Source organism: Nilaparvata lugens, unplaced genomic scaffold (genome assembly GCF_014356525.2).
Source record: "Nilaparvata lugens isolate BPH unplaced genomic scaffold, ASM1435652v1 scaffold4351, whole genome shotgun sequence".
Lineage (NCBI taxonomy): Eukaryota > Metazoa > Arthropoda > Insecta > Hemiptera > Delphacidae > Nilaparvata > Nilaparvata lugens.
In genome coordinates, this window is record NW_024090626.1 from 13,301 (window position 1) to 41,054 (window position 27,754).

The following is a 27,754-nucleotide window of genomic DNA, read 5'->3' on the forward strand; positions in this document are numbered from 1 at the left end:
GGTTGGGAAAAAGCTCAGGTTAGGAAAAGCTTAGGTTGGGAAAAGCTTTGGTTGGGAAAAGTTAAGGTTAGGTAAAGCTTGGGTTAGTAAAACTTAGGTTAGGAGAAGCTAACATTAGGTAAAGCTTGGGTCAGGAAAAGCATGGGTTAGGTAGAGCTTTGGTTAGTGATAGCGTAGGTTAGGATAAGCTTTAGGTTAGGGAAAGCTTGAGTTAGGAAAAACTTAGGTTAGGAGAAGCAAAGGTTAGGAGAATCTTAGGTCAGGAAAAAGTCAAGTGTTAGGGAAAGCTTTGGTTAGTGAAAGCTTAGGTTAGGAAAAGCTTTAGGTTGGGAAAAACTCTAGTTAGGTGAAGCTAATTTTAGGAAAATCTCAGATTAGAAAAAGTTTAGTTTAGGAGAGATTTGTTCTTGGCCCAGGCTCAGTAAGCTTTGGTCATATTTGTTCAGGTTAGTAATTATTTGACTTGATTCAAGAGTTCTGTTGTGTATTTTTGAAAGAATAAGAACTCTCAGTAGAATTATTTCAATGATCTTCATTGAACACTTTATATTATTGTTAAGTCGAATACGATACAGAATAAAATACTAGAACAGGTGAACAGCGCCTTATGAATGTGTCTGTCTTTGTGTTTCAAATTCAATGCCTGTCTGATCTTTTTGAATGTTGTAGTGTAGAAATGTACAATGGATAATAATTTAGATTATAATGCAAATGTTTGTAATATTCATATCATATTCATGTAAAATAAATGTTGTTGGTAATAAATTGAATCAGTGTTTTCTTCATTTCTGTGCAATATTTTATGTTGACTACTCTGTATAGGCGATAGTTCAAATATATATATATAACAAGTTCATTCAATTAAAATTTATCATTGTCATAAGAAAATGTGATTAAGAGTAAAGGTTTGTACATTGTCCACCACTTCTTCAACTCCTAGTTCTCAACATTATAGTTCTTTCCATACTCAAAGAGTCTCCACTATTGAAAAATCTCTTTATCTTAACTCTTGAATCCTATCTCAATGTTCAATTGTTCTATTCAATCATCTTAATTACTATAAATATAAATGACTTGAACCTGACATAAATTGACCAGAACCTAATTGTTTTTTTAATGTTTAAATTAGTATTTTAGGATAAAATTTATATTACCGACACCTATTTTTTCTTCCTCTTCAATTTGAAAAAAAATTGATTGATATCTTAAAAATAGTTGAGATACAATTTATTGTGAGATACAATTATTGTTAGTCTCATAACCAAAAATTACCAATTTCTGTTCTGTTTCAGGGTCAGCTTTAGAAACTTAATGTTAATTTAATGAAAAACTCCCCAGAATAATATCTAATTTCTATTTAATTAATCGATTAATCAATTATATTGTATTCCAATGTCCATGCTTGCCTGTAGTTACCTCTTCAATCACTTTCGAAGAAGTTGAATTGATGCGAACATTCATTCAAGCAATCGCTTATTTTGAAATCTAATTCGGCCATAAAATATGAGTCAGATGTGCTATTGGCTTCATTAATCACAGTTCATTCTTCATTGTCTACATAACCTCATTCTTCATTGTTGAGTCTCACTTCAGAAATTCAAACTGTTTTTTTTAATGTTTTAAAAAGTCTTTCAAAATAAAATTCATAGAAGCAACACCTATTTTTCCTTCTTCTTTCATGAAAAAAAATTGAGTTGATACCTTCAAAAATAGTTGAGATAATAATATATTTAGAATCGTCCATTCTTCAAAATAAGGTTAGTTTGAAACAGCTATTTCTAATATTAAAATCTAACTAAATTGTATAAAAATAGGCTTGCGCGCTTTATTTTTTCCTCCTCTTTTATTTAAAAAAAAATTGAGTCGATATCTTCATAATACTGAGATAACAGGGGGAGCAGACCGGCAAGAATTTTGCCGTTAGCACTCCAATAACCCATAACTCGCTCATTGGACCACTTAGAAATTTCAGTTGCCACTTCTTCTCACTCTTATAATGATCTTAACAGTTATATTGAGAAAGATTATCCAATTTGAATGTACCGAACGGCCTTGAACGGAGCTTGACAAACCTTATGCGATGCACATCATGTGTATGATAAGTTATGTTTATTCATTTATCATTACAATCAACCGAAGGACAAAGAAACATACTACAGTCCAAAACATCTCTTCATCCCAATTTCATAAAATAAATTGTCCAAATAAAGATTATGTTTAACTTTCCAATTCTTTACTGATTTTCACATTGAAACAAAACACAAACACTTTAAACTATTAATTTTGAATTTAGAAAGATTGATGACAAAATTCCCTCTACTTGTACTCAAAACTGTGAAATAAATATTAATTTGAAATATTTTGTTCCGAAAATTAAAACAATCGTTTCCACTAGAAGCACAGCTGATAATGTTCAATCTAATAGAATCTATAAGGACGGAGAAATAAACATTTTGTTAATAACTTCAATGTGATCGCAGCTTTACTTTGTCAAAACTACCTCCAATGGATGATGGAGATAATCATTTGCATGGATAATGTCACCTGGTCATATGGGACATATATATGAATCATATATTTATCTCATATTGATCAGGATTTTATAGTTTTAATTTAGAAAAGTTTAATGAACAGTGTTTTTGTCTTTGAACAATTTTTGTCATCGACAGAAAGATTGTTTATTTATTTGTTGTCAAAATTATTGTAGCTTCTCTTTTTGTTTTTAATAACAAACGTGCCGCTTGTGCGACTGATAAAATATGTATTTGGAATGGCTTCCATGTTTGGCATTGACTGAGTTATATATTAATACCCAAATTTTACTTTTGGGTGTGTGTGAGCTCGTTCGATAGGACTGTGAGTAAACTCTGGCTGTTCTGGTGAAGGGGATAGATTTTGTTCTTGTTTTATAATAGCCTACAGTTTTCCTGTCACAGTTCGGGCAGTTTAAAGAGAATCGTATTTTAAATAGGAGGGGATCTGAACCCTCTTCATTAGATCAGTTATTTTGATTTTTAATTAATAATTAACGTCGCGTTTCAACCAGTGGATGCCAAAGTGGAAGCCATTTCCATAAAGGTAGGTGACTACTGAGTCATTGTTCTTAAATTTTTCATAACCACAACAAATGAATCCTCACTAGCAGCAAAGCGAGTAGCCCTTGAAATATTCATCTGTCTATTATTATTCCGTAATTTCTTATATAATTCTAATATTGTAATAAATAATTTTATTGTTTTGTTTTAAATATCAAAAACCTGTACGATCTTTTCTTGTTTTTCATTTTACCACCCTTACATATTCTGTGAAGGCACATACTGTTTACAATAATCTCCATTTTAATTGAAAATATTCACTGTTTTTCATAGAAACTTGCTTAATATGATTGTAAATGTATAGTGAAGACTGTTTTGGGGTTAGTGCCTGCAGTAGTCATCCTTGTTTTTGTAATAAATAAATTCAAAAGTCAAAAAAATCTCTGACTGGCAAAATACGAGCCAACAACCTTCCATTGGATTGGGCTTTCATCGTTATGCAGATTTGTTACACAAATAATTGAATCAATTGATTCAATCATGAATATTGGAATTAATAAATAGAAATGGCCACTTATATTCATCATCTCTGTAAGTTTATACAAAGTTTCAATTGAATTTGCTCAAACTACATATCCTACCCTTTCTGTACTGAATCCAAAGTCATTTTTTGTGTTCTTGTGAAGTGAAGGAAATATACTGTTAAATTATTGATTATGGATATCATACCATTTATTATTTTGTGTATATATATATAGGCTATATATATATATATATTATGCATAGTATATTTTAATATATTTGTGGTTTACAGGATACAATCCTCAGACTGGAGTTGTCAATGGAAATTCCTTCAGCTAATATATCCGGCTACATACATCCTCAAACTGTTAACATATGGCACGACCAATCACAAGAAATTTCCATCTTGCAGTTGAAAGAGACATTCTATGTCAGTGCTAGTACTTCAAAAATCCTCAAATACGGTGAGTGATATGAGATGAAAACCCAGCTTTCAACCTAATCTCTGCTCTGCCAATTAGCAAATATTATCGTTGACTCTAATAGGAGTGTTCACACATATAGTGATGTCCACGTTATAAATAGACTATTCACCATTAGTTTAGTTATTTTAAGTACACAAATATCATATTTAAATAGTTTTTTTTTTTACCCATCGATAAATTTATTTTTCAATGATTTGTTGATGAATTTTGATAATTGAGAAAGAATATTTGTTAATTGATTAGAAATAGAAATTGCTTTATTGACAAGGACATTTTCAACAATGCATGGTCAACATCATGTAAAAAATTTTAAAGTCACAATACAAAACCCCTAGATTTGACATAGCATAAAATCATAACAGAGACAGAAATAATACAGCACATACATTACTATTCATACTGTTTATGTATAATTTTCCAAATTATATTTCCAAACTATTAAGAAACAATCTAGCAACTTGGCTGAGCTAGTAAAGGATAGCGCTATCTGCTTTGTCAAATGATAGACAAGGATAGCAAAACCAATAATGTTCATCAAATACTGTCATATATAAGGTGGGCCTCACTATAATAAACGGTATTATTCTAATCCAGGTTTCTGTCAACGACATTTTATTTGAGTCTTATTCAGCTCTTTGGAATGTACCGACATTTGGTTGACTGGAAGGTCAAGTCTCTTATGAGTAAAGTTTTGTAAAAAGCTGTGTAATAAAATTGTGTTTGTTTCTGCAGACGGGGAATTGGCCCTGATTGACAACATGATGAAAGACAAAATAACCGGAACGGTTCTACAAGTTCCAGTTACTGGACAGCCAGTTCCACGCAAAAAAAGGTAATTCATGATTCATATTCATTCTAATTTAGTTGATTTTTGTCATCTTTAGTAGCACAGACACCTCACATATATGGAAAATGAATGGAAAGAGCCATTGAAACACGCCTACATAGAGCACATAGAACCCCTTAGCCTTAACTTATACAAACGATTTTTAAATTGTGGTTATTTGAAACCGGCAGGGATGTCGCTGATCAGCTCATCTACTCCTCTCACCGATTTTGATACTATATGTATATATTTTTCTTGTATTCATCATCATAATTATCATCAATATCGCTCATAATTTATCATTGTTCAAGTTCTAATTTTTATCTTGTGCGCCATGTTAGAGCTATATACCATTATAGTTATATTGTACTACTTCAATTCAAAACATATAAACTTTCTCCACTGAATTTAATCAACTTTTATTTTCAAGTTATATTGTAAATATTTATAATTTTCTTTTCAGTACCAGTTGTTTTCATTAGAACTCTTTCCCCACACACAGACTTGTCTATGTGAAGAAAATTCACTAGTATTCATATTATTTATACATGTGTACTGTATTTGTGATGATTTCTGTGAATAAAACTCAATTTGATGATTGATATTGATAGGTTGTGACTTATTGTCTGTAGCTGCTCACACTGAACGCCATCAGCAAGCACGCATCAGTGCGAGTGTTCCTATACTGAATTTAGCATAAATTCAACTTTGAAGGCACAGTTATATATTGAGGTCCACGTTATTATGGCAGTGGAGAAGATAGGAGAACAACGTTGCCGATCCTCTATCTTGTCAATGCCTTCTATAGACGGTAGCTGATACAGATATGTAATATTAACGGTTCATTCTTGTTTAAAATAATCAATTATATTTTATTAAGCAAGAAAATATATTTTCCAATAATTTCATAATGGAATTTCATGATCATATTATATTTTTTTAAATTAATTATCAATTCTACATTGTTAAAAGACGATCTGGCTACAGAGCAAGGCGAGAAAGTATAGCGCTATCCGTTTTGTTGAATGATATCAATACCATTCCTAATCAAACACTGCCATTATACGTGGACCTCACTATAGACACAAAGTGAACCGAGTTTATTGGTCATTCAATTAATTTTCGTTAGATCTTTTTTCCCGTCTTCAAGGGTTCTTCTTATTCTTTTCTTCTCCATCATCTTCTTCTTTTTCTTCTTCCCATGACCCCTTCTTCTTGTTTTTCTATTATTTAAATTTTAAGTATTTGTATAGAAATATCATATTCTTTTACTTCCCTTGCCCTATTTTTCATAGCAAAGTATTGCTTTCCGGAAAAATCTGTGTGGTACACTCACACAACTTTCCTTGCTCATTGAACTGTAAGCCTCATCCTTAGACGAGAATAATTTAGGGCAATACATAATGACGAATGGCGGAAAAATATTTGCAACTACAATCAGACTACTGTGTATGTTCATAAATATATATATATAATATATATATATATATATATTATATATATATATATAATTATTTTCAAAGTACTTTTTCCTTTGTGTAAATTGAGAAATTCGATTATTTTTTAAAAGTCGTCAAAACAGCTGCTCTACAGATGAGATGAAATATCTCGACTATGAGTGTGTTCTTTTTATAACTGCTCTACCTACCTACCTCATGCACCAGAAGGAGGTTACAAAGTCCATTTCTCAAGGATGGGTGGACCCCCATTAATTTCCCAGGAAAAAGACTCATACCAGTTGATAGAGCTGATGAATAACTATACAGGGTATGAATATGAAAAAAATCGGTCAAGTAATTTTTGAGAAGATCGTGAAAAACATGGTTTTTTGGTAATTATCTGCCATTTTTCTCAAGAATATTACGGAGCTCCTGTAATTTTCCCAAAATGAGACTCATGTAATCACTATAAATTTTATAAAACTTTTAATGAAAAAACACTCACATTATTTGATGTGGCGACGTCCGTTTCGTGCTGGTATCGAACATTTTCAAGCCAAACAGCAAAAACTGTTTGGCTTGAAAATGTGCGATACCAGCACGAAACGGACGTCGCCACATCAAATAATGTGAGTGTTTTTTCACTTAAAAGTTTTATAAATTTATAGTGATAATTATAGTGGAAACAAGATGGATAACCAACAACAGACTCATGTAAGTTGATAGGGCTCATGGTATCTATGGTATCATGGTATCATGGCTATCTATGGTATAAATTTGAAGAAAACCGTTGAAGCCGTTTTCGAGAAAACCGTGAAAAACATGGTTTTTCAGTCATCATCCGCCATTTTTCTCAAGAATATTACGGAGCTCCTGGAATTTTCCCAGAAATGAGTCTCATGTCAGTTGATAGGGCTTATGAATAGCTATCCATGGTATAATTTGAAGAAAATCGTTAGAGCCGTTTTTGAGAAAAACGTGAAAAACATGGTTTTTTAGTACCGGTAATTATCCGCCATTTTTTCCGCCATCTTGAATTGAATTTTATTGAATTCTTATTGTCGGATCCTTATGGTATAAGGACCTTGAGTTTGAAATTTCAAGTCAATCGGTTAATTAGGAATGGAGTTATCGTGTTCACAGCATACAACACACACACACACACACACCACACACACACACACACACACCACACACACACACACACACACCACACACACACACACACACACACACACACACACCACACATATACACACTCACAGACCAACACCCAAAAATCATGCTTTTGGACTCAGGGGGACCTTGAAACGTATAGAAAACTTGAAATTAGGGTACCTTTATTTTTTTTGAAAGCATACATTCCTTACCTATGGTAATAGGGCAAGGAAAGTAAAAAATAAGGTAGGTACCCCAATTTTTAAATGTATATGTGTTTCAAGGTCCCCTGAGTTCAAAAAAGTGGTTTTCGCGTATTGATCGTATGTGTATGAGTGTATGTATGTCTGTGAACACGATTTCTCGTTTCCCATTAACGGAATTCTTGGAATTGAAACTTGAGGTCCTTACACTATAAGGATCCGACACGAACAGTTTCGATCGAATGCGATTCAAGATGGCGGTTGAAATGGCAAAAATGATTAAAAAACAGGGTTTTCGCGATTTTCTCAAAACGGCTCCACGATTTTGATCAAATTCATACCTAAAATAGTCGTTGATAAGCTCTATCAACTGCCCCAAGTCCCATATCTGTGAAAATGTGAGTATTCAAATTCAAACTTAATGAGAGAGGCAGTTGTATATTTTATTGAATCATTCACTGAAAGAGATAGCAGAATTGATTTCGTCAGCAGATCAATATTCTAAATTATATTTCCGAAAACTCGACTCTTACCACTACCTTCATAAACAAAGCCATAGTGCTTTCTGGTGACATCGGCACAGGTAGGCCTCCTACACTAATAAACATTATTGTTGGTTTCAGCTGATCTATATCAGCTAGTGTTTCTACTGGTGTGGGAGCTAGATGTGCTGATGTTACCATCAACTCCCTGCCATGCATTATGGCATTGTTTAGGAAGGAAGTGTTCTTACACTGGAGACCACGAGGCGTTTTATGCCGAAATTTTCATAACTGCAAGAAAAGTTGTGTGAGTGCGCCACCCAGATTTTTTATTAATACCTTCTCAATACTTGATGTATGCTTCTTTGTAAATTACTTATTAGTTCATTAAATAAGTCTGTTTCTAATATTCCGGTCATAGCTATGCTGGATCATCAAGGTTCTACTTTAGTATCCTTCTCAATCATCATGAGAAATTCCTCTATCGAAATTAAAGGCTTGCTCTCTAAAATAACTCGAAAAGATTCTTTTGTTACTGCTTCCCCATTTTTATCAAAGCAATATAATATTAATTTGACTCTGATTTTTCGTTCAATTGCAGAAGCGGATTAAACGTTTTCTCTCAGCAATTACAACTGTTTCCGTCCTAAATAATATAGCAAAATAGCAGAGATGAAATGCAGAATGACATTGGTTGAATGAAGAGTGTTGTTGTAATATTAATACATTACAAATACTGACTGTGAAAATTGAATGAAATGCTGACACGTCTTTGAAGAGACTAGAAATTTCCAATCATTTTATAGTGTAGTTTGTGATTGTGAAATTAATAAATGAATATTTCTAAAATATTAATATGATTGTTCCACTCTGTGTGGTGGTATAAAATCATATAATTCTATATCTAAGAAATTTTATTTAAAAAAATAATTAATGTATCGCTTTTCTTATCTAACGAAATTGAAGGTTTGCTTGATAAAATAGCTTGAAAAGCTTCAATTTTTACTGTTTCTCTATTTTATTCTATTTTCATCAAAACAATATGATGTTAATTTGACTCTGATTTTTCGTTCAATTGCAGTGGCGGACTTCTCTCATCATTGACAAGTTGCTTCCGTCCTAAATATAGCAAAGTCAATCCATGATGAATATCTTGTGTGAATACTTCGAGCTGTTAACATAGGTTGAATGACGAGTGTTGATGTAATATTCATGAGATATTCGATTATGATTTGTGAATGTTTTCTATTTTTGTGATAATGTGAAATATTCCTTCTATGTTTGGTTTTGAAGCATCTAAATTTGAAAATCTTCCTTGTGAAAATAATTGGACTGAAAATTTTGTGAAGTGAACAACTAAAAGACTTAACCTATTTCGGACTATGTGTAACCTTATCTAAATTTGGGGAGGAATAGCACAAGGTTACCTTATTTTTTCTCTCCTATCATTTTGATTATGTACTTATTGTATGAATGAATCAATCATACATTACAAATAGGCCTACTGACTGTTAAAATAGAAATGAAAATGCTGACACGTCTTTAAAGAAACTCAGGATTTCCAATTATTTCATTGTGTGGTTTTAATTGAATTTCAAAAATATCAATGTGATTGTTCTATTCTATGTGTCAGTATAAAGTTATATCACTCTATATCTTAGAACATTTTATCGTTAGTAAAATAATTATTTATCGCTTTTCTTATGCCTTGTGAGTTTCTGCTCAAGGTTTCATTTCAAGTTTCTGTTATTTTTTTAATACCTGTTTAATATAAAATATTTTACTTGCCTCCACTTTAGTTCTAAACTTGCAGCCGGCTGTGTACCACAAGTTATATTCATTTCTTATTGGAGGAAACTTATTTGATTTAATTGTATTGTAAATTTACAATCATTGTAAGTTTTCTTTTATTAGTAATGAATAATATTGGTGAGTAATGTTATATTGGCAAATAAATTATTATATCATTAACCTCAATTCACTGTGGGGCAAACAACCCTCACTCTTTACCTAATATTTTGGGGGGTATAGGTGACAGTTATTTCACTTATTTGAAGAAAATTCGCTGATAAAAAGGAACCACGTGGTATCAATAACGAGTATGCGCCGGTGTGGCCTAGGCCTACTATAGTGAGGTCCACGTTATAATGACAGTGAGAAAGATACAACAACGTTGCCGATCCTCTTTCTTGCCAATGCCTTCTATAGACGATAGCTGATACAGGTTTATTGATCTAATATCAACTGTTCATTACGTTGAAGAATCAATTTATTATATTTTATTAAGCAGAGATTATATTTTTTATAATTCATAACATGATGAATTTCCATAATTAAGATGAAATATTTTGTTTATTAATTCTTCATTTTTGAAAGACGATCTGGCAACAGAACAAAGCGAAGAAGAGACTGCTCTGTTGAATGATAGACAAGGATATTAATACCATGCTAATCAAATACTGCCATTATAACTTGGATCTCACTTTAAGTAGTGTATACTTGAAAAAATGAAAATTTATTTGTAAATTCATTTATAACTCGAAATCTAGTATTAACTGTTTATCCAAAACAGGGGGCTCTCATGGGTTAATGAAATTAAAATCAGTAAATTCACTAGTAGTTCTGTGAACAGTAGACCTCGCGCTCAGTAAGTTACATTGACCTGTTGTTATGTTTTCTAAAAAAAATGAATAATTTAACCATTTAAAATGTATAAAAAAACCCTAAATAAACATAGAGCTCTCTGTCCTAAAATACCGTGACGTGTCGTCCCGGAACGTGAGTGTGAGCGCTGTTATCAGGTCTGGCTGCCGTCGATACGCCAATCCAATCAATAGCCCATCAGAGAACATTGTCTGTGTTAGTGTTGTCGTGTTGGCGAAAAATCAGTGAGTTGAAATTTACGAAATAAACTACCATAATGCTGATTCCTTACAAACTTCATTCCTCACTTTCTATGAGTTTTAGAAATCAATTTCTTTTTAATAATATTTGTTGGCAATTTCAATCATCAGATAGAAAAAAAAATGTAGAAAAGGGCTTTGTATCAATAACACCAAACTCCAATCTCAATCATGGCCTCAGCTTATGGAAAGACAGAGTTAGTAGACAACTGTCTATTAACGTTGATGGAAAGATACATTTTTAAGATGTTCGATGTTTTTGAACGGGTAGTATAGTCCACTACACAGCTGATTCATGATGAATAATTCTATAGTCTGATTCCTACCATAATATTGGTGTTCGAAGGAAACTCCTCTTCCTTTTGTATTATCCTTAGAATGCAAAATTTAAAAAACCTTATGTTTACGTCGACGCGAAATTCAGAAAGGAACATACCTGACAAATTTCATGATAATCTATTGCTGCGTCTCGCTGTAAATGCGCAACAAATGAACATTTCAACATAAAGAGAAATGCAAAACCGTCGACTTGAATCTAAGACCTCACTTCGCTCGGTCAATTACAATATAGATAGAGGTATTACCAAAGTATGTCAATTTATTCCTTTACATAGATTATTACAGAAAGCACGCAACTTCGGCCTCTTAATTCAAATGTGAAATTTATCGAAAAGAATAATTTACAAAATATAGTGTAACTATGATCATTATAATGAATATACTTAAGAGGATGATTTGTCCATGTGCAGGGAGGAAATCGAAAAAAATCAGACATGTATGGAAATTGATTATTTATTTGGATTTTCGTGAATAATAATTATACATTGGATAGTTAAAATACACTGGTTTTGATGAAGGAGATTGTGATACTTTGAGAAAGCTAGGAAATCAAATTGGAATTTTATAAAATATATGAAAATATATCATTATTGCTGTCTTACATTCATGTATAATATTTCATAATAAAAACACTTCACTTTAATATGCTACTTTTACAAATTAATGAAACAATGACCATAACTAGTTATGGAAGTTATGGTCGAAAGTAGGTGTTGTAATATTTTTAATAATAGAGGGTACTAAGGCCATTCCACACAGCACGTGGCGTGCGTGGCTGGACGCACGCTAGTACTTTTCAAAACATCGCTTCCTAGCTAATCAATGAAGCAATTCACATAGCAGCCACGGCCACGCGGCAACGCTTGCTATACTAGCCACGCGTGGCTACCGTTCGCTCTCTGAGCGATCTTTCAAACGTGTCCGACCACGTTTTGGTCCGAGCATGCGCAGAAGTATACTAGACGTAGACTATCGTATAGAACGTATACTATCATTGTCAGCCTCAAGGTCGCGCATTAAATGATGAAATTCGCCATAGGTCTCCCTTTTTCATTGATTGGATGTAACCACTTGTCCGTGCTGTCACCGGGATACAATAAAACCAGCTCATTATCACTACTACTGCTGCTGCTGGAGTCATCAAACCAAGGTAAGCCACAAGAAAATCCAGATTCACACCACGGGACCGTCGGAGTTGAGATCTTCCTGCATACTGACGGGAAACGTGGCCGGTATAGCATCGCAACAGTCGTGGCGGTGTGAATTGGCATGTGGCTAGCGTAGCCGGCGTGGCGTACGTCCAGCCACGCACGCCACGTGCTGTGTGGAATGGCTTTAAAGTTTCATCTTGTATAATTATTATTGTATAAGTTTTCTCAAAATAAGTCAATCGAAACACTAGAACAAAAGATATTTATTCACACAGTATTTATACAAGTTTTACCTACGTATGCATTAAGGTGCGTACAGATATACGCGCCTCCAACACGCTCCGCGCACTCTCCGTGCCATGAATCACTTTACATGTGTTATTGCATAGAATTATACCGGGATATTCTATGAATTATGATATTCATATAATCCAATTGATAAGGCAGTTAATAAAGCTTATTTTTTGAAACAAGAGTTAAAATTAATAAAATGATCATGACAACCTATTTATAAAAAATAAAATTCAGGTAAAAGAGTCTATGTATATTTTTAGGTATTGGAAGCCTAAAACAGGCAAAGCTGTTGGTGAAGGTAAGAAAAATGTTTGTACGTGTGTTATTTCAACCTCAAAAACATTAAATAAAATACAATTACTTAATTTCACAAATTATCAAATTTTTGTGGGTTTATACTTCCACTTTAATGATAAAGTTTGTAACGTTCAAAAATCCGAATGGATAAATAAAAATTCCTATTTGAAAAATTTATAGGTCCAAGTGAAATAATAGGCTAATATCGCCAAAGATGATAACGTTAAAGATTGATATATCAGGCATCCTGGTCAAATTGTACAACAGCCGAATAGGAATGGAAATAATTCTTGCTACTGTATATATATATAAAATATTGAAAATTTGAGGTTAGGCATGAAACATCTACTGATCGGCGACCTAATGATCGACTGAGTCGCACAACGTAGAATCTGACCAAACACCTGGCAGAGACTTATTGTGGCGAAACAACTTGAGGACTAAACGTCACACGTGGCTAATTATTGTAATAATACGAAACAACTTATAATCTGTAAAAAATTACTTTGCATGTAAAAAGCATATTAAAAAACCCCAACAGAAATACTTAAATGTATTAAGAAGTAGGAGGTTACTAGGCGCATGGAATACTGTAATAATTTGCATGCACCAATCAAATAGTGGCATTTGATAGGCGGCAATAGTGAGCCGATTCAAATATATTATGTATATATTTCTACAAATGATAAGAATTTATAAAATATTGTTGTACATTTATATTTTGGATACGGCCCGAAGGCAAATAAATTATTAAAGATGTAACATATGTAATATTTTAATAGTTTGGTATGGTCTATAGATAGTTTTTTAATAGATAGTAACGAATCAATCCATATATCACATGAATGGTGAAGGAACTGAGTATTTAAATTTCATGTGAATTAGAAATCGGAAATGAAAATTGTGAATGAGAAAGAAGAACTCCCCACTTGCCTGCCAACCAGCACCATGAGAGGTCACCAAAAATTATAGAGCGCAATACCTTACTGTACCTTTTTAATAATTTAAAGTTAAATTGAATTACTAAATTTTCTCATGAGACTTTGTGATGCTAATGTAAAGCAAAAGTCATTTTAAATAATTTTTTAACCTCTTGGAAGAGATGACTCCGGCTACAATAATCCAGGACACCAGGAGTTTGATCGACACCAGCAGCTCATAGAAAATTCCGGCATGTGAGTGAAAATATTGAATAGTGATAAGGCGCCCTCAGTGCTTCGAAATGAAACTAAGAATCAAAGCTAGCTCGTCGAAAGGGTTTTTTATAAATTAAGAATTTGGTAAAAATACTTGCGCAAGTAAATATAGTATGAAAGGTATTTTATTAGATAGTAACGAATCAATCCATATATCAAATGATCCATCAATCAAAGAATATTAAGATCTAGGCTGTTAATACATTATTTATATGATCATTAATTTCTACAATATAACTTGCGATAATTTAATGTAGCTCTGATTCACTAGATGAATTGATCTATCTATCCCGTCAGGTGCCGAATCCTGCACCATGGATAAAAATATATTTATTACAAAGAAATCTATTAGAAACTATAGAATTTAATATATATATTTGGATTACTAGTTTGTCAATTTATCATGCTGATTAAGAAATTTAGATTCTAAGTAAAATCGTCCAAGTGACAGTATCAGCAAGTTGATATCGAAGCTACATGCAAATAAATGCTTATGATCATAAAAATGAAAGCACATGGTAGCGTTTCGTGCTATAAAATTTAAAGAATAATATAATCTGTGATATTTTATTGATTCGATTATTGTTTTGTCTTATATATTTCTGTCGCTCTATATATTTTTTGCTCTGATTTATTTTTTGAGATATTTGTTAATATATGTATCAATTTTTTTATGGTGTACGATTATTTTTATTCTCAATACTATAGGATAAGTTTTATATATATATATATATATATATATATATATATATATTTTTTTTTTTATAAATTATCAGTATTATTGTGGAAGCTCATATCTGGACCTATAAAGATTTATATCCTAGACTATATCCTAGTAAAAACCACGACCAGATTTTTTATAATTATTAAAATATTCTTATGCTGTACCGATTGATGCCAAGCAGGAGGCTAATCGTTATTTAAATATAAAAAAATAACGTGACAAGTTTATAGGCAAGATTTCCCAAGTGTTTAGTCCATCTGAAGTTTTCATCAATATTATTGTAAGACCAAGGTAAGTAAGATTTAGTTGATTGATATTCGGGCTATGGATATAGGTAGACCTGACAAGTGTCATGCTATAATATGAGACGCTTCGCTACAATACAGAGTGAGTTAATCGTTGGAACATGAAATCTTACCTCCACTCTCACATCAGAAAAATCATTTCAATTATCAAGCTGAAATTTTATTTCCCTACAGTTACCTTGAAAAGTGACGATTCCTGCACTGATTACAGAACGCAAAGATTCACTTTTCCGCTCTAGTGTGGGAAAAATTTTTTTCTGCACTCCAGGATTTGCAACATGGCAACATTAAATAGTTGGTGGGTTATATGGAGGATTAGTGCACGAAAACAAAAATAAGTTGGTAACAATGACTGTGGTTAGATTTAGATAAGAATCATTTCAATGGCTACCCTACATTTATGATAAAATCCCAATCTAGAAGTCCAAAACAAGAATATTTCATCTAAATCATAATTAATAATCATAGTAGTAGAGAGATGCGGTTTTTGTGACATTTCCTGAACCACGAAAACATATGCGGGAGCTGGGACACAAACTATACCACGAAAACATATGCGGGAGCTGTGACACAAGCTCTGAAACAATCTCTGTTACATTTTCCAGACCATGAAAACCTGTGCGGATGCTGTGACATTGTTCAAGGCATTGATAGAGCATGTAATAAGCGAGTTGAGGGGAAAAGAACAATTGGCGGTGAGAGAGGTGAAATACAAGCACAGCATCGTTTCATGGTGTGATTTTTCTAGCCGCTTTGAGAATGAATTATGCCTGCAGGTTGGCTGTTTTCTGTTCTCATGAGATTGGAGAGCAGTTTCAACAGACTGGAAGCCGGAAGAGCCCTCTAGTCACGTACAATGTGATGTAAATAGAATTTACTGTTGCAGTGAGTACTTGAGAAGAAGAAACACACAGTTTTTCTCTCTCCATCCATCAATCAGGTCAAGGCCTCCTACTTCACAATGGAATTGAGTGCTTGTCACCTCTTTATTTATTCCACATCTCTAAATGAAATATGATTTTCAACTTGAAAACACAATCAAGTGAATAATTTTTTTCAGTTGGATTTAAGACTCTGATGAGAGAAGACTGTATTGCACAAGTTCGCATCATAGGTGATGGGAGAGTTCGGAAAAGTGATTTTCAATCCAGGAAGAATGTTATTGTGCCAGAGAATGTCGTATATTGACAGAGATGAAGTGGTCAAAGCCGGTTTTATGTTTCACCCCTACGCACCATACATCGTTTGCATGGAATGTGGATGGAAAATGGAAAACTAGTAGAACACTCGAATAGATCATATCATATCTTCTATATATATAAAAGCGAAATGGCACTCACTCACTGACTGACTCACTCATTCACTCACTGACTGACTCACTCATTCACTCACTCACTCACTCACTCACTCACTCACTCGCATAACTAAAAATCTACCGGACCAAAAACGTTCAAATTTGGTAGGTATGTTCAGTTGGCTCTTTAGAGGCGCACTAAGAAATCTTTTAACTCTAAGGGTTGTTTTTAAGGGTTTAAAGTTCGTCTTTTAGCATGTATATTCTTCTTCTCCCAATCTCTTAATTATAATTCAAATTTCCATATCATATGTTACTATAGAACTATAATCTAGATAGAGTACCTCTTCGAAACAGTGTTAACTGGCAACTAATTAATAATTTTGTCAGGTTGGCATTAAGTTGAGTTGACTTGTTAGGTTGGCACCAAGTTGAAGATTAAATGCATTTATCGCGGAAAAATTGATTGGGCACTGCTACTTCAATCCTGGGAATATTATATTACTAGCCGTCAGGCTCGCTCCGCTCGCCATATCCGTTTAGCCAGACGTTTAGTCTGGACCCCCGACTGGATTGTTCTAACATATGATAAAAATGCTCAATGAAAAATGCAGGCGAGCGAAGCGAGCCTGCTGATCTTATTCTTGGACGAACCAGTCGGGGGTCCAGGGGCGGAGCCCCTGGCTAGACGTATATGGCGAGCGAAGCGAGCCTGACGGCTAGTTCATGCATAAAATAAACAACACTGACTGTTGTTTGGCTTCAAAAGTGAATGAAAATTATGAGTGCTATGTTTTGCTAAAGACTGTGTGTTAAAACTGAAGAGGCAATCAGGAAAACTTTCAATAAGTGGCCAAAGTTCTTACCAAATATTGAAAAAATGGTGGAGTCTGGTTTGTATTACACAGGGTTTCAAGAAGATGTGCAATGCATCAATTGCCGGGCATATTTTGTGACTGGAAGAGACTGATGACCCGATTTTATTCATTGTGCTTAGTCACCTCATTGTGAAATAGTTAAAATGTTGAAGACCAGTAAATATTAAAAATGTAAATATTGTTTTTCATTTCACATCTTAAAACCCTCTCTTTCAAAGATTCCGCTTCAGTCTGAGTTTGGTCATCAGACGATGAAGCAAAAAGAGAAAATCACACATGAACTACATAGACAGGCTAGAAGAAATTTTCCAACTCGCCATGTTGAAATTCATGACTTAGGTGATTTGATGCAGGCGGATCTTGTTGACTTGAGGGAATATAGTAGAGAAAATGGAGGTTACAAATATATTTTAACAGTGATAGATTGTTTTTCAAAACTAGCTTTTGCCATACCATTGAGAACAAAGTCTGCATTAGAAGTTAAACTAGCATTGGAATCAATTCTAAACAAACACAAATGTCGAAACCTCCAAACAGACGACGGTATGGAATTTTTCAATTCTACAGTAAAAAAGCTGTTGAATGAGCATGGTATCAATCACTACTCCACATCACTAATAAGAAATCGAGTATAGTAGAACGATTCAATAGGATGCTGAAACGAACATGTGGAGAGAATTCACTTCAAATGGAAGCTATAATTGGACGCACATATTGAAGAGGTTAATGGTGAAATATAATTCTTCGATTCATAGAACCATTGGAATGAGACCCATAGATGTCAATAAAAGTAATGAGAAAAAATTTAAATCAGATATGCCAAGATGTGGCGTAATCGCAAACAGCTTAAACCAGTTTATAAAGTTGGTGATCATGTACGTATAAGCAAGTATAAAAACGCATTCGCCAAGGGTTACATTCCGAATTGGTCAGAGGAAGTCTCCACGGCCTCAGAGGTTGAAAAAACTCAACCACCCACATACATCATTGAGGATTCAAAAGGTGAGAGAATAAAAGGCGGTTTTTATAAAGAGGAATTGTCTAAAACAACTTTGACAGATACTTTCCTAGTTGAGAAAGTGCTGCGTAGAGATGGGGATAGATTATTTGTTCATTGGAAAGGCTATACAAAGGATTTTGACTCTTGGATTCATAAAAAAGATTCAGTATGATCAGTAAGCAGCATAGATGTAAGTTAGAGGTTAGTAATTTTGATGAGGTCATAGAAAAATGTAGAACGCACAAGTCGAGCAAAGATTATGAGAAAAGACACAGCAGTTTATTTCTGAATCATCTAAGATGCATTTTGGTTGGACCTAGTGGAAGCGGTAAGACAAATGCGGTTTTTAACATGCTTTTTCACCCAAATGGAATTCGATTCAAAAATGTATGTGTGTTTTCTGAAGTCTCTGCATCAGGATAAATATAAATTCTTGGCCAAGACTCTTTCATCAATCCCAGGCATGAGCTACTCTTTCTATTCAAATAATGAATGAATTCAGAACCTAGCGATCTGCCTAAAAATTCGGTTATGATTTTCGATTGGGAATCAAATGAATTGTCAAGAATACTTTGCTACACCAGCACACTATAAAATTGATGTGTTTTACATTTGTCAAAGTTATACTAAAATTCCGAAGCAATTCATTAGGGACTGTAGTAATTTTGTGATTGTTTTCCATCAACACGAACTCAACCTGAAGTACATTTTCAGAGATAATATTTCGCCGGATATCTCATTTGATTCATTCAAAAATTGTGTTCTAAAGCATGGTCTCTCAATAGAAATGGATTTTTAACAATTGATAAGGAATCGCCAAAGACTTGTGGTCGTTACCGCTTTCAATTTGATCAAGTCATTACACATATTGAATAGAGTTGGCAGGAATTACTTTATTTCCATGTTGGTACCAGTGTAGTTTAGTTACATTTTTCATCAAACCCATTGTAGAAAAACCAAACATTAGTTTCACTCGAATCATACAGGTGTTAGGACGTGAATATGCAGCCGGGCAAGGTAAGAGACAAGAAAAAACAGGTAATCAAACTCAAGAAAAATATAAAACGTAAGCATCGCTCCTTGGTTAAAAACATGCATCAAGCAGAACAGGACTTGGCTAAACGATTAAAACCCATCACAGAGCCGTTAGCCAATATTATGAGCATTAAAACAGAGCATAATAAGGAAAGGGACGGCATTTCCAAAGACTTCAAGTTAAAAAAATTGATAAATGTTACGCCTCCACAAAAACTCACAATTCTCAATGATGAATATGGATCGGAGAGAAGAAAATCTAATTTTGCTTTGTCTACTTCACACAATGGTGATATTCAAGAGTCTAATAATGAACCATCACTTGATATGTACGAAACTTCACCTGTTTCTCCACTTAGAGACGAGGATAATGGAACAAGAACAGAGCTGAATACAAGTAGTGATTCGAGCAATTCATACATCATGAATGCAAATGAAACTACACCATCTCGAACGAATAATACAATTGAGCAAAGGTTACCACACCCCAAGGACGTTGCATGGCACCAATTTATTTAAAAAATGTGGATCATGATTTCATGCACCGAGAAGGTGAATTATCAATGGAATATATCGGTGGATTGATGAGCGATGCTCACAATATTTTTGATCACACATATGGTCCTACATTCCACGGAGATAAATCAAAGCTAGGCTCTGCTCTGATGGTTTTTGATGAAGATATTTGAACTATACAAGGGGTCGCATTCATGATAACTCAACAGTGGCCTGGTATTGAAAATAGAGGTACAAACAAGAGGAGTGTACGAGCTTATTTTCAAGAAAGAGCCCATAGATTTCTCACCAGATGATTCTGACAAATATAAAAGAATTTCATCCTTCACTAATGCGCACAGGGTTGATTCTCAAGAGGAGAGCAACTTGAGAGCGAATCGAGGCAAAAAATATATGTCAATTATCAGGGAATTATTTCCGCCAAAGAGAGAGACTGGTAAGAAAAAAACAGGGAGCGGATTGACTTACAATGGAAAAAATCCTGATACAAAAAATATTACTAAAAGAGGTTTGAATATGAAATTGATTCTGATAAAGACTTCAATTTCTCTACTACGATGATCCAAATGAGTTGTGTGATAGACTCAAATATTTGGTAATTCTTATAACGCTGGAAATACTGGCTTAATTAATGAAATCGCTCTATATTGAAGAAATGTATGAGAAAGGTCTTGTTGATACACAAAACATATTGCTATAAATATTTTAGTCATTATATCGGTTTAACAGTATTCATTCATCATTATTCTACTATAACAAGACGTTTGGAAAAGAAAATGCATTACATTCATCAAGAAGATGATAGTGTTAATGAGGTGTTTTCTCCAATTCATCTTAGAGATTCACTCATGAAAATTCCCTTCAGCCTCGACGTTTGCAGCGTTTGATAATTTTTCGCAAAAGAAGATGGATTTTGCAACCGACCACATTCCAAACAGGCCTTCAGATTCATAGCAAAAAGGAGGATCTCTTTCAAAAGCAGAATGCAAGGAAATTATTGACGAATATTTCACTAACATCGTGAAGATATTTTGAATATGGTAATGTTTATCTTCATGTTCTCATGAAACCAGATAGTGAATATGATGAGTTCAAGGAACACGCATCTTTAAAAGTTGAATTAATTAAAAAAACTAGGCATGCTCTGGTGAAACCTAATTTTCTAATGTGTGTGCCCACATTTTCTCAAACTGAATAATCTATGTCTAGATTGGTGAAGTATTACAATAAACTTATTTAATTATTAATAAATGTGATTTCTTTTCTACTCCCATCCTGAAAAATCCTATTTACCATACTTTGTCTGAGTCTATTCATTAACCAGCTTCACACTGATTTTGCTACTTTCCTTATGCTTTCAAGTGGAGACGCATGGTGATAGAGAAATAGCCACTCTACTTAAGCGTTTAAGTGGAGACGCGTGGTGATGGGGAAATAGCTACTTACTTATGCATTTAAGTGAAGGCACGTGGTGATAGAGAAATTGGACAATGTTAAGGCGCGCTACATTATTGTAGACTCGTGATAATAAGTAAAAATGGCTCGATTTTACGATGGAAACTGGTGACCTCTTGGTGACATCTCTTGGAGGTGGAATTTAGGCCTCTCCCCTACAAGCTTATATAGAGATGCTGTGCATATGAACTTATCTTTCACAAGTTGTCACGTTATTTTTTATATATTTAAATAAAGATTAGCCTCCTGCTTGGCATCAGTCGGTAGAGCATGAAATATTTCAACAATTATAAAAATTAGGTCGTGGTTTTTTATAGGATACAGTTTCGTAAAAATCTTTATAGGCCCAGATATGAGCTTCCACAATAATTATGATAATTCATTGAAAAATATATATATAATACTTATCCTATAGTATTGAGGAATTAAAATAAATCGCACACCATAAACAATTTGATACATATATTAACAAATATTGCAAAAAATAAATCAGAGCAAAAAATATATAGAGCGATAAAAAATATATGATATAAAAATAGAACAATAATCGCAATCAATAAATATCACAGGCTAAATACTATTCTCCAAATTCTATAGCACGAACGTTACCATGTGCTTTTATTTTATGATCATATGCATCTATTTGCATGTAGCTGCGATATCAGCTTGCTAATACTTGTCGACTTGGACAATTCCATTAAAAATAGATTTCTTAAAAATCAGCTTGATAAATTGACAACCAATAATCCAATATATATTAAATTCAATGGTACCTAATAGATTTCTTTGTAATGAGTATATATTTTATCTCAGGGTGCAAGATTCGGCACCTGACGGAATAAATAGAGCAATTCATCTAGTGAATCAGAGTTACAACAAACTATCGCAAATTATATTGCAGAAATTAAAGATCATATGAAATGTATTAACAGCCTAGATTTTATACTTCTTTGATTTATAGAACTTCTGATATGTGGATTTATTCGTTATTTTTCTAATAAAATACCTTTAGTACTACATTTACTTGCACAAGTATTTTTTACTAAATTCTAATTTATAAGAAAACCCTTTCGACGAGCTAGCTTTGATTCTCATGTAATTTCGAAGCACTGAGGGCGCCCTATCACTATTTCAATATTTCTCACTCACGTGTCGAAATTTTCTTATGAGCTGCTGATGTCAATCCAACTCCTGGTGGTCCTGGACTATTGCAGCCGGAGTCATCTCTTCCAAGGGGTTACAAAATCATTTAAAATGACTTTTGCTTTATAAGAGCATCACAAAGTCTTATAAGAAATTTTGCAATTCAATTTAACTTTAAATTATTACAAGATATAGCAAGGTATTATGCTCTATAATTTTCAGTGACCTCTCATGGTGGCATTTGGCAGGCGAGTGTCAGTTCTCCTTTCTCAATTTTACAATTCTCATTCCCGATTTCTAAATTTACATAAAATTTGAATATCCTAGTCCTCCGCCATTCAGGTTCAAATAGACCGTACTAAAATATTAAATTATTACTTATGCTGTATATTTAATATTTCTTTGCCTTCGGGCCATATCCAAAACATAGATTATACAACTATTTTATAAAATTCTATTTATTTGTAGAAATATATACAAATATTTTTGAATCGGCTCACTATTGCCGCCTATCAATTGCCATTATATATTAAGTATATATAATGGGGAGGAACAGTTTTGGGCTGTGCCTGTTGATCCTCCCCAAATTATTTTAAATAATAATTTGTATCATTGAATCAATAAATAATAATAATTATGTGATTGGTGCATGCAAATTGTTACAGTATTCATGCGCCTGGTTACCTCCTATTTCCTTGATACATTTAATTATTTTATTGAGTTTTTTAAATATGCTCTCTACATGCTAGTTAATTTTTTATATGTTATTATTTGTTTCATGCATCATAATAATTAGCCACGTGAGACCTTTAGTTCCTCAATTGCATACCGTTTTGCCACAATAAATTTCTGCCCAGGTGTTTGGTCAGATTCTACGTTGCATGGCTCTGTCGATCATTAGGTCGCCGATCACTAAATGTTTATGCCTAACCTCAACCTTCAATATTTTATATAATATTATATATTAGCAAAAAATTATTTCAATTCCTCTTAGGCTGTTGTACAGTTTAGCCAGGACAATCTGATATTATCTAATCTTTATGATTATATGAATATTCATTGATTGGTCGTTGTTCGGATTATGGTCGTCTTTTGAGAATTGTAATTCTTGTTCTCAAATTCTTACGAATCTTACCCCAGTCAGAAGAATCAGATTTCGATGTTGCTGAGAGGTATCTATGTAAAGTGGTACAGAAGATACATTTTTCATCTGAATTTGTGCAATTGGAGAAGGGAGAGGATTGTTCTATGCGCCTACGTCGCCTGTCTCCATTCATTGATAAAGGTGTGATTCGCGTCGGCGGTCGTTTGTCTCATGCTGGACTGGAATTTGAGACTTGTCATCAGATGATCTTACCAAAATCTGACGCTTTTGTATCGATGTTGATTGATTATCATCACAAGAAGAATTGTCATGCTGGACCTTCATTATTGTTGTCCTTGATCAGACAGAAATTCTGGATACTGTCTGCTCGCTCTATTATTTATATTGTGTCTTTAAGTGTAATCGTTGTTTCCGTATTCGACCTAGTAACAAAATTATATCCACTACCAACTTAATAGTTGTTGTGATTGTTGCATTTTTTCTTTGTGTTGTTTTTTGGTGTTGTTGTTTTTTGTTCTTTTTGGCATGTCTGGATTTTTTCCTTTCTGTGGGTTTTTCAGTTTCTGTAACTTGGCTGAAAAATAGTTTTTCAGAGGTTTTTCATATGGTTTGACCAGAGAATTCGAACTGTAGCGCCAAAATGCCAGACTAGTTCTGCGAATAGCAGGCTTGTGTTTGCGCTGGCGCAAACCGTCCTGCTTGCTTGGCATTCTGGATGTTTTTGTGATTCATCCCAGTTCAGTTTGTCTTGTCTTGTCAGCCCGTTGTCTTGTTGTGAAGACCGAGTTTGTATTTTTGTCATGTAATTTCGATCGGAAATTTCTTGTAGATAATTGTTTGAGTGTAGTGTGTGTGAATTATGAATATAACAGCGTAAATAGTGTTGAATTGAATTAATTTGAATCAGATTTGAATTTATAAAGAATCCAGTTTGAGCTTTGTTCAAAACCCAGTACATAGCCTGCAAGTTGAACACAGAATCAACGAAAAGACAGCCCGGAAGCCAGACCTGTCTTATTCCCAGATTTTCATCCCACCCTGAACCTGACCAAAACACCTAATAAAGGCTTGAAAGGGCAAGTAGACAAGATTGGATTAAATCTGGTGAGTTTTTGCTCTTTTTTATTGTTCATTAATGCAGAGTTCAACTGTACAAATAACCTGGCTCAAATTGAAGATTAAATTTTACCCCTTGTTTGTATTTGATTATAAAAATAGTAAATTACAGTCCTCTAGTAGCTCTAGCCTGAGCTTTGTTAAGAACACATTGAATGAACATTCGAAGTGAGTAGCTAGACCAGGTTGTTCGGAAAAACATCTGCATTTTTACGGAATACTTGAATCATTTCCTGTCTAATGTCAGGGTGCCAATCGGTATGTTGATGGATTCTATTTATTAGTATCTCTAACAATTCTTCGGTACCAGAGTCTACTCCTAACAGTGTTTGGTTCTCCGTTGTTGGGCTTAATACCTCCATATACTCCATAGCATTTTCAATTCCGTGGATACCCCACCTCCTCGGCGCGCCTTCCATGTAGTGAGCGAAGTGTATCTCCGTAATTCCTTCAGTGCGTTTCTTCAGATCAAGTGGTACTATAACTTCGTGTGATTCGGGTTCGGTAAAAGCATGGAATTTCAAGGTTTGGAAATTTAAACAGGCTTGGAAATGTTGGAGAAAATCTGTACCTATTATTATGTGCGGACAGGATACAGGTAATACAAGAAATGTATAAGCGAATTGTTGTTGTTGAAGGTTTATTTCCAGTAAACATTGGGTAGTTATATGTATTCGCCGTCCTGGACTGATACCTGATACATATACGTTGGTTAGCGGTAGAGTAGCTAATTTTGTTTTTTCTTTCAGACATTGAAATATGTCTGTTTGTATGAGGCTACATTGTGAACCACTATCTACTAATGCTTGAACCTTCATTCCATATATTTCGATATTGATATACGCCTGCATTTGGATATCGGGTAGCCTGCTTCTTTCTCAGTTTCTTCTAACAAAGTTTCCGGTAAATCATTTTCGGAAATCGTGGGTGGCTGTGTTGATGACTTGGATTGATGTGAAGTCCATTGAAGCATATGAGGAAAAATTCCTATAGAATCAAACACGAAACGTAAGTTGAAGAATAATCCAATAATTTGTTTTATTTTCATAGATGTTTTACCGTAAAAACTATGCATTTCTCTCGGAAATCCCATATTAAAACCTTTGCTTGCATGTTATTTTACTTGAATGAATGTGTTGAAAACCAATATAATGCGTTATTTCATAAAATTTTCACGAAAAATGAAAGAAAATCTGTAATCCAACTTTGAAAAGTAAAATTGACGTCAGCTCTCCCCATCATAATAGTGATTTTTGCAAAACATTTTCAATAAGTGGTTTGGAACAGTATTACCAGCAAGCGCCATCTAGTGGTGAAATTATGAACCAGCTCCTTTGATTGGTTAATAACAGTACAGCATGCAAGCATACAGCATGATCGATTTTTCTATTACTTTAAATTTGATAACCATGATGTTATTCATTCAAAATAAATTAAAATTTAAAACTTGGTTGAAATTTATGATTTCTGATTATTATTAATCATATTTGATGATTCTATGTGAATTCTGGCCAAAATCCTCTCAATTATTGGCGAAAATTCTATCGATTTATTCGATAGACTGTCATTTTAATGACAAAAAAACAAACTGAAATATCTTGAAGTGTGGTACTCTGACCATTTTGTCTTTTGACAATAAATTTATATGACGCAATTTAATTTTAATGACGCAATTTAATTTTAATGACGCAAAAACAAACTGAAATGTGTGGTACTCTAACCATTTTGTCTTTTGACAATAAATCCGTCATTTTTATGAAGCAGAAACAAACTGAAATATCTTGAAGTGTGGTACTCTGACCATTTCGTCTTTTGACAATAAATCCGTCATTTTAATGACGCAAAAACAAACTGAAATGTGTGGTACTCTGACATTTTGTCTTTTGACAATAATCCGTCATTTTAATGACGCAAAAACAAAATGAAATGTGTGGTACTCTGACCATTTTGCTGATTTATTCAGCAAAAAAAAAAAACCAATGATTTTTGATGGAACTCTGATCTTAAACATTATACTGATGAAAATCTGTAAACCATGTTCTTATCTCGATTGAAATTGAATGAAATTTTAATGAAAAACCGATTATGACTCACATATTCTAATTGTAACAAATGCATTCTGCCACAAAAACTTGAATCAATATTCTAATCATTTAAAATTCAATGAGCATATTATTTTCAACTGAACTATGCTTTGGAATTTCAATATTTTGTCTAGATCTCATCTGATAACATGATGGAAAATACGTTATTTTTTCGAAAAATCAATGAATATCTGCTTTTTGTACAAATTTCCGATTATTATACTCACTCAGGGAGAATTCCATTTTCATCATTCTATCTCACACATGATGTAATTTCAACCAATTTTTGTCTTTTCATTTCACAGATATACGAATCTTACCAGAAAGTTTTTTGAAACCACGAGAAAAGTGAACCACCATCTTTATCATTCCAACAGAAGTGAGTCACATCATCATCAATCATTTGAAAATGGAGCTTAATTCTTTATTAGATATTTTTGAATCAATCATTTTGTAAAAACACCGTGTGCAGTGTAGATAGTGTTAGATCATATCTGAAAAGACTTGTTAGCAAATCAGAGTCAGCAAAGTCTATTGAAAAAATCAAAAACATAGTCAGGAAACTCAATTCTCTGTTCGTTAATGCTATTGAGAAAAAGAGCAGTCTTTCTCCAGCCAATACAAATTTCTGTTTCAATGAAATATCTATCTCAGACATGACCAGTTTTCTTACTGATGGACTGGGCCCCAACAAGTTTGATGAATTCAACAAGAAGATTTACACCAATCGGATTGCGACAAAATCATCAGTCTACTTGAAGAAGTTGAT

At 33.5% G+C, this 27,754-nt stretch overlaps 1 protein-coding gene across 1 annotated transcript; it reads left to right on the forward strand.

Moving 5' to 3' along the window:
* Positions 1-1,701: 1,701 nt before the first annotated feature.
* LOC120355706 lies at positions 1,702-10,113 on the forward strand. Its single transcript, XM_039444353.1, has 4 exons — positions 1,702-1,757; positions 3,850-4,021; positions 4,775-4,874; positions 9,232-10,113. The coding sequence occupies exons 2-4, from the start codon at positions 3,877-3,879 to the stop codon at positions 9,293-9,295; spliced, it is 309 nt and encodes a 102-aa protein (XP_039300287.1). The 5' UTR covers positions 1,702-1,757; positions 3,850-3,876; the 3' UTR covers positions 9,296-10,113.
* The last annotated feature ends 17,641 nt before the right edge of the window (positions 10,114-27,754 follow it).

Bases quoted from the DNA above. Each gene is read 5' to 3' on its own strand.
- LOC120355706 (XM_039444353.1), top strand. From the start codon at position 3,877: ATGGAAATTCCTTCAGCTAATATATCCGGCTACATACATCCTCAAACT. The intron at 4,022-4,774 runs GTGAGTGATATG...TTGTTTCTGCAG, and splicing joins TTCAAAAATCCTCAAATACG to ACGGGGAATTGGCCCTGATT. The intron at 4,875-9,231 runs GTAATTCATGAT...GTTCAATTGCAG, and splicing joins CCAGTTCCACGCAAAAAAAG to TGGCGGACTTCTCTCATCAT.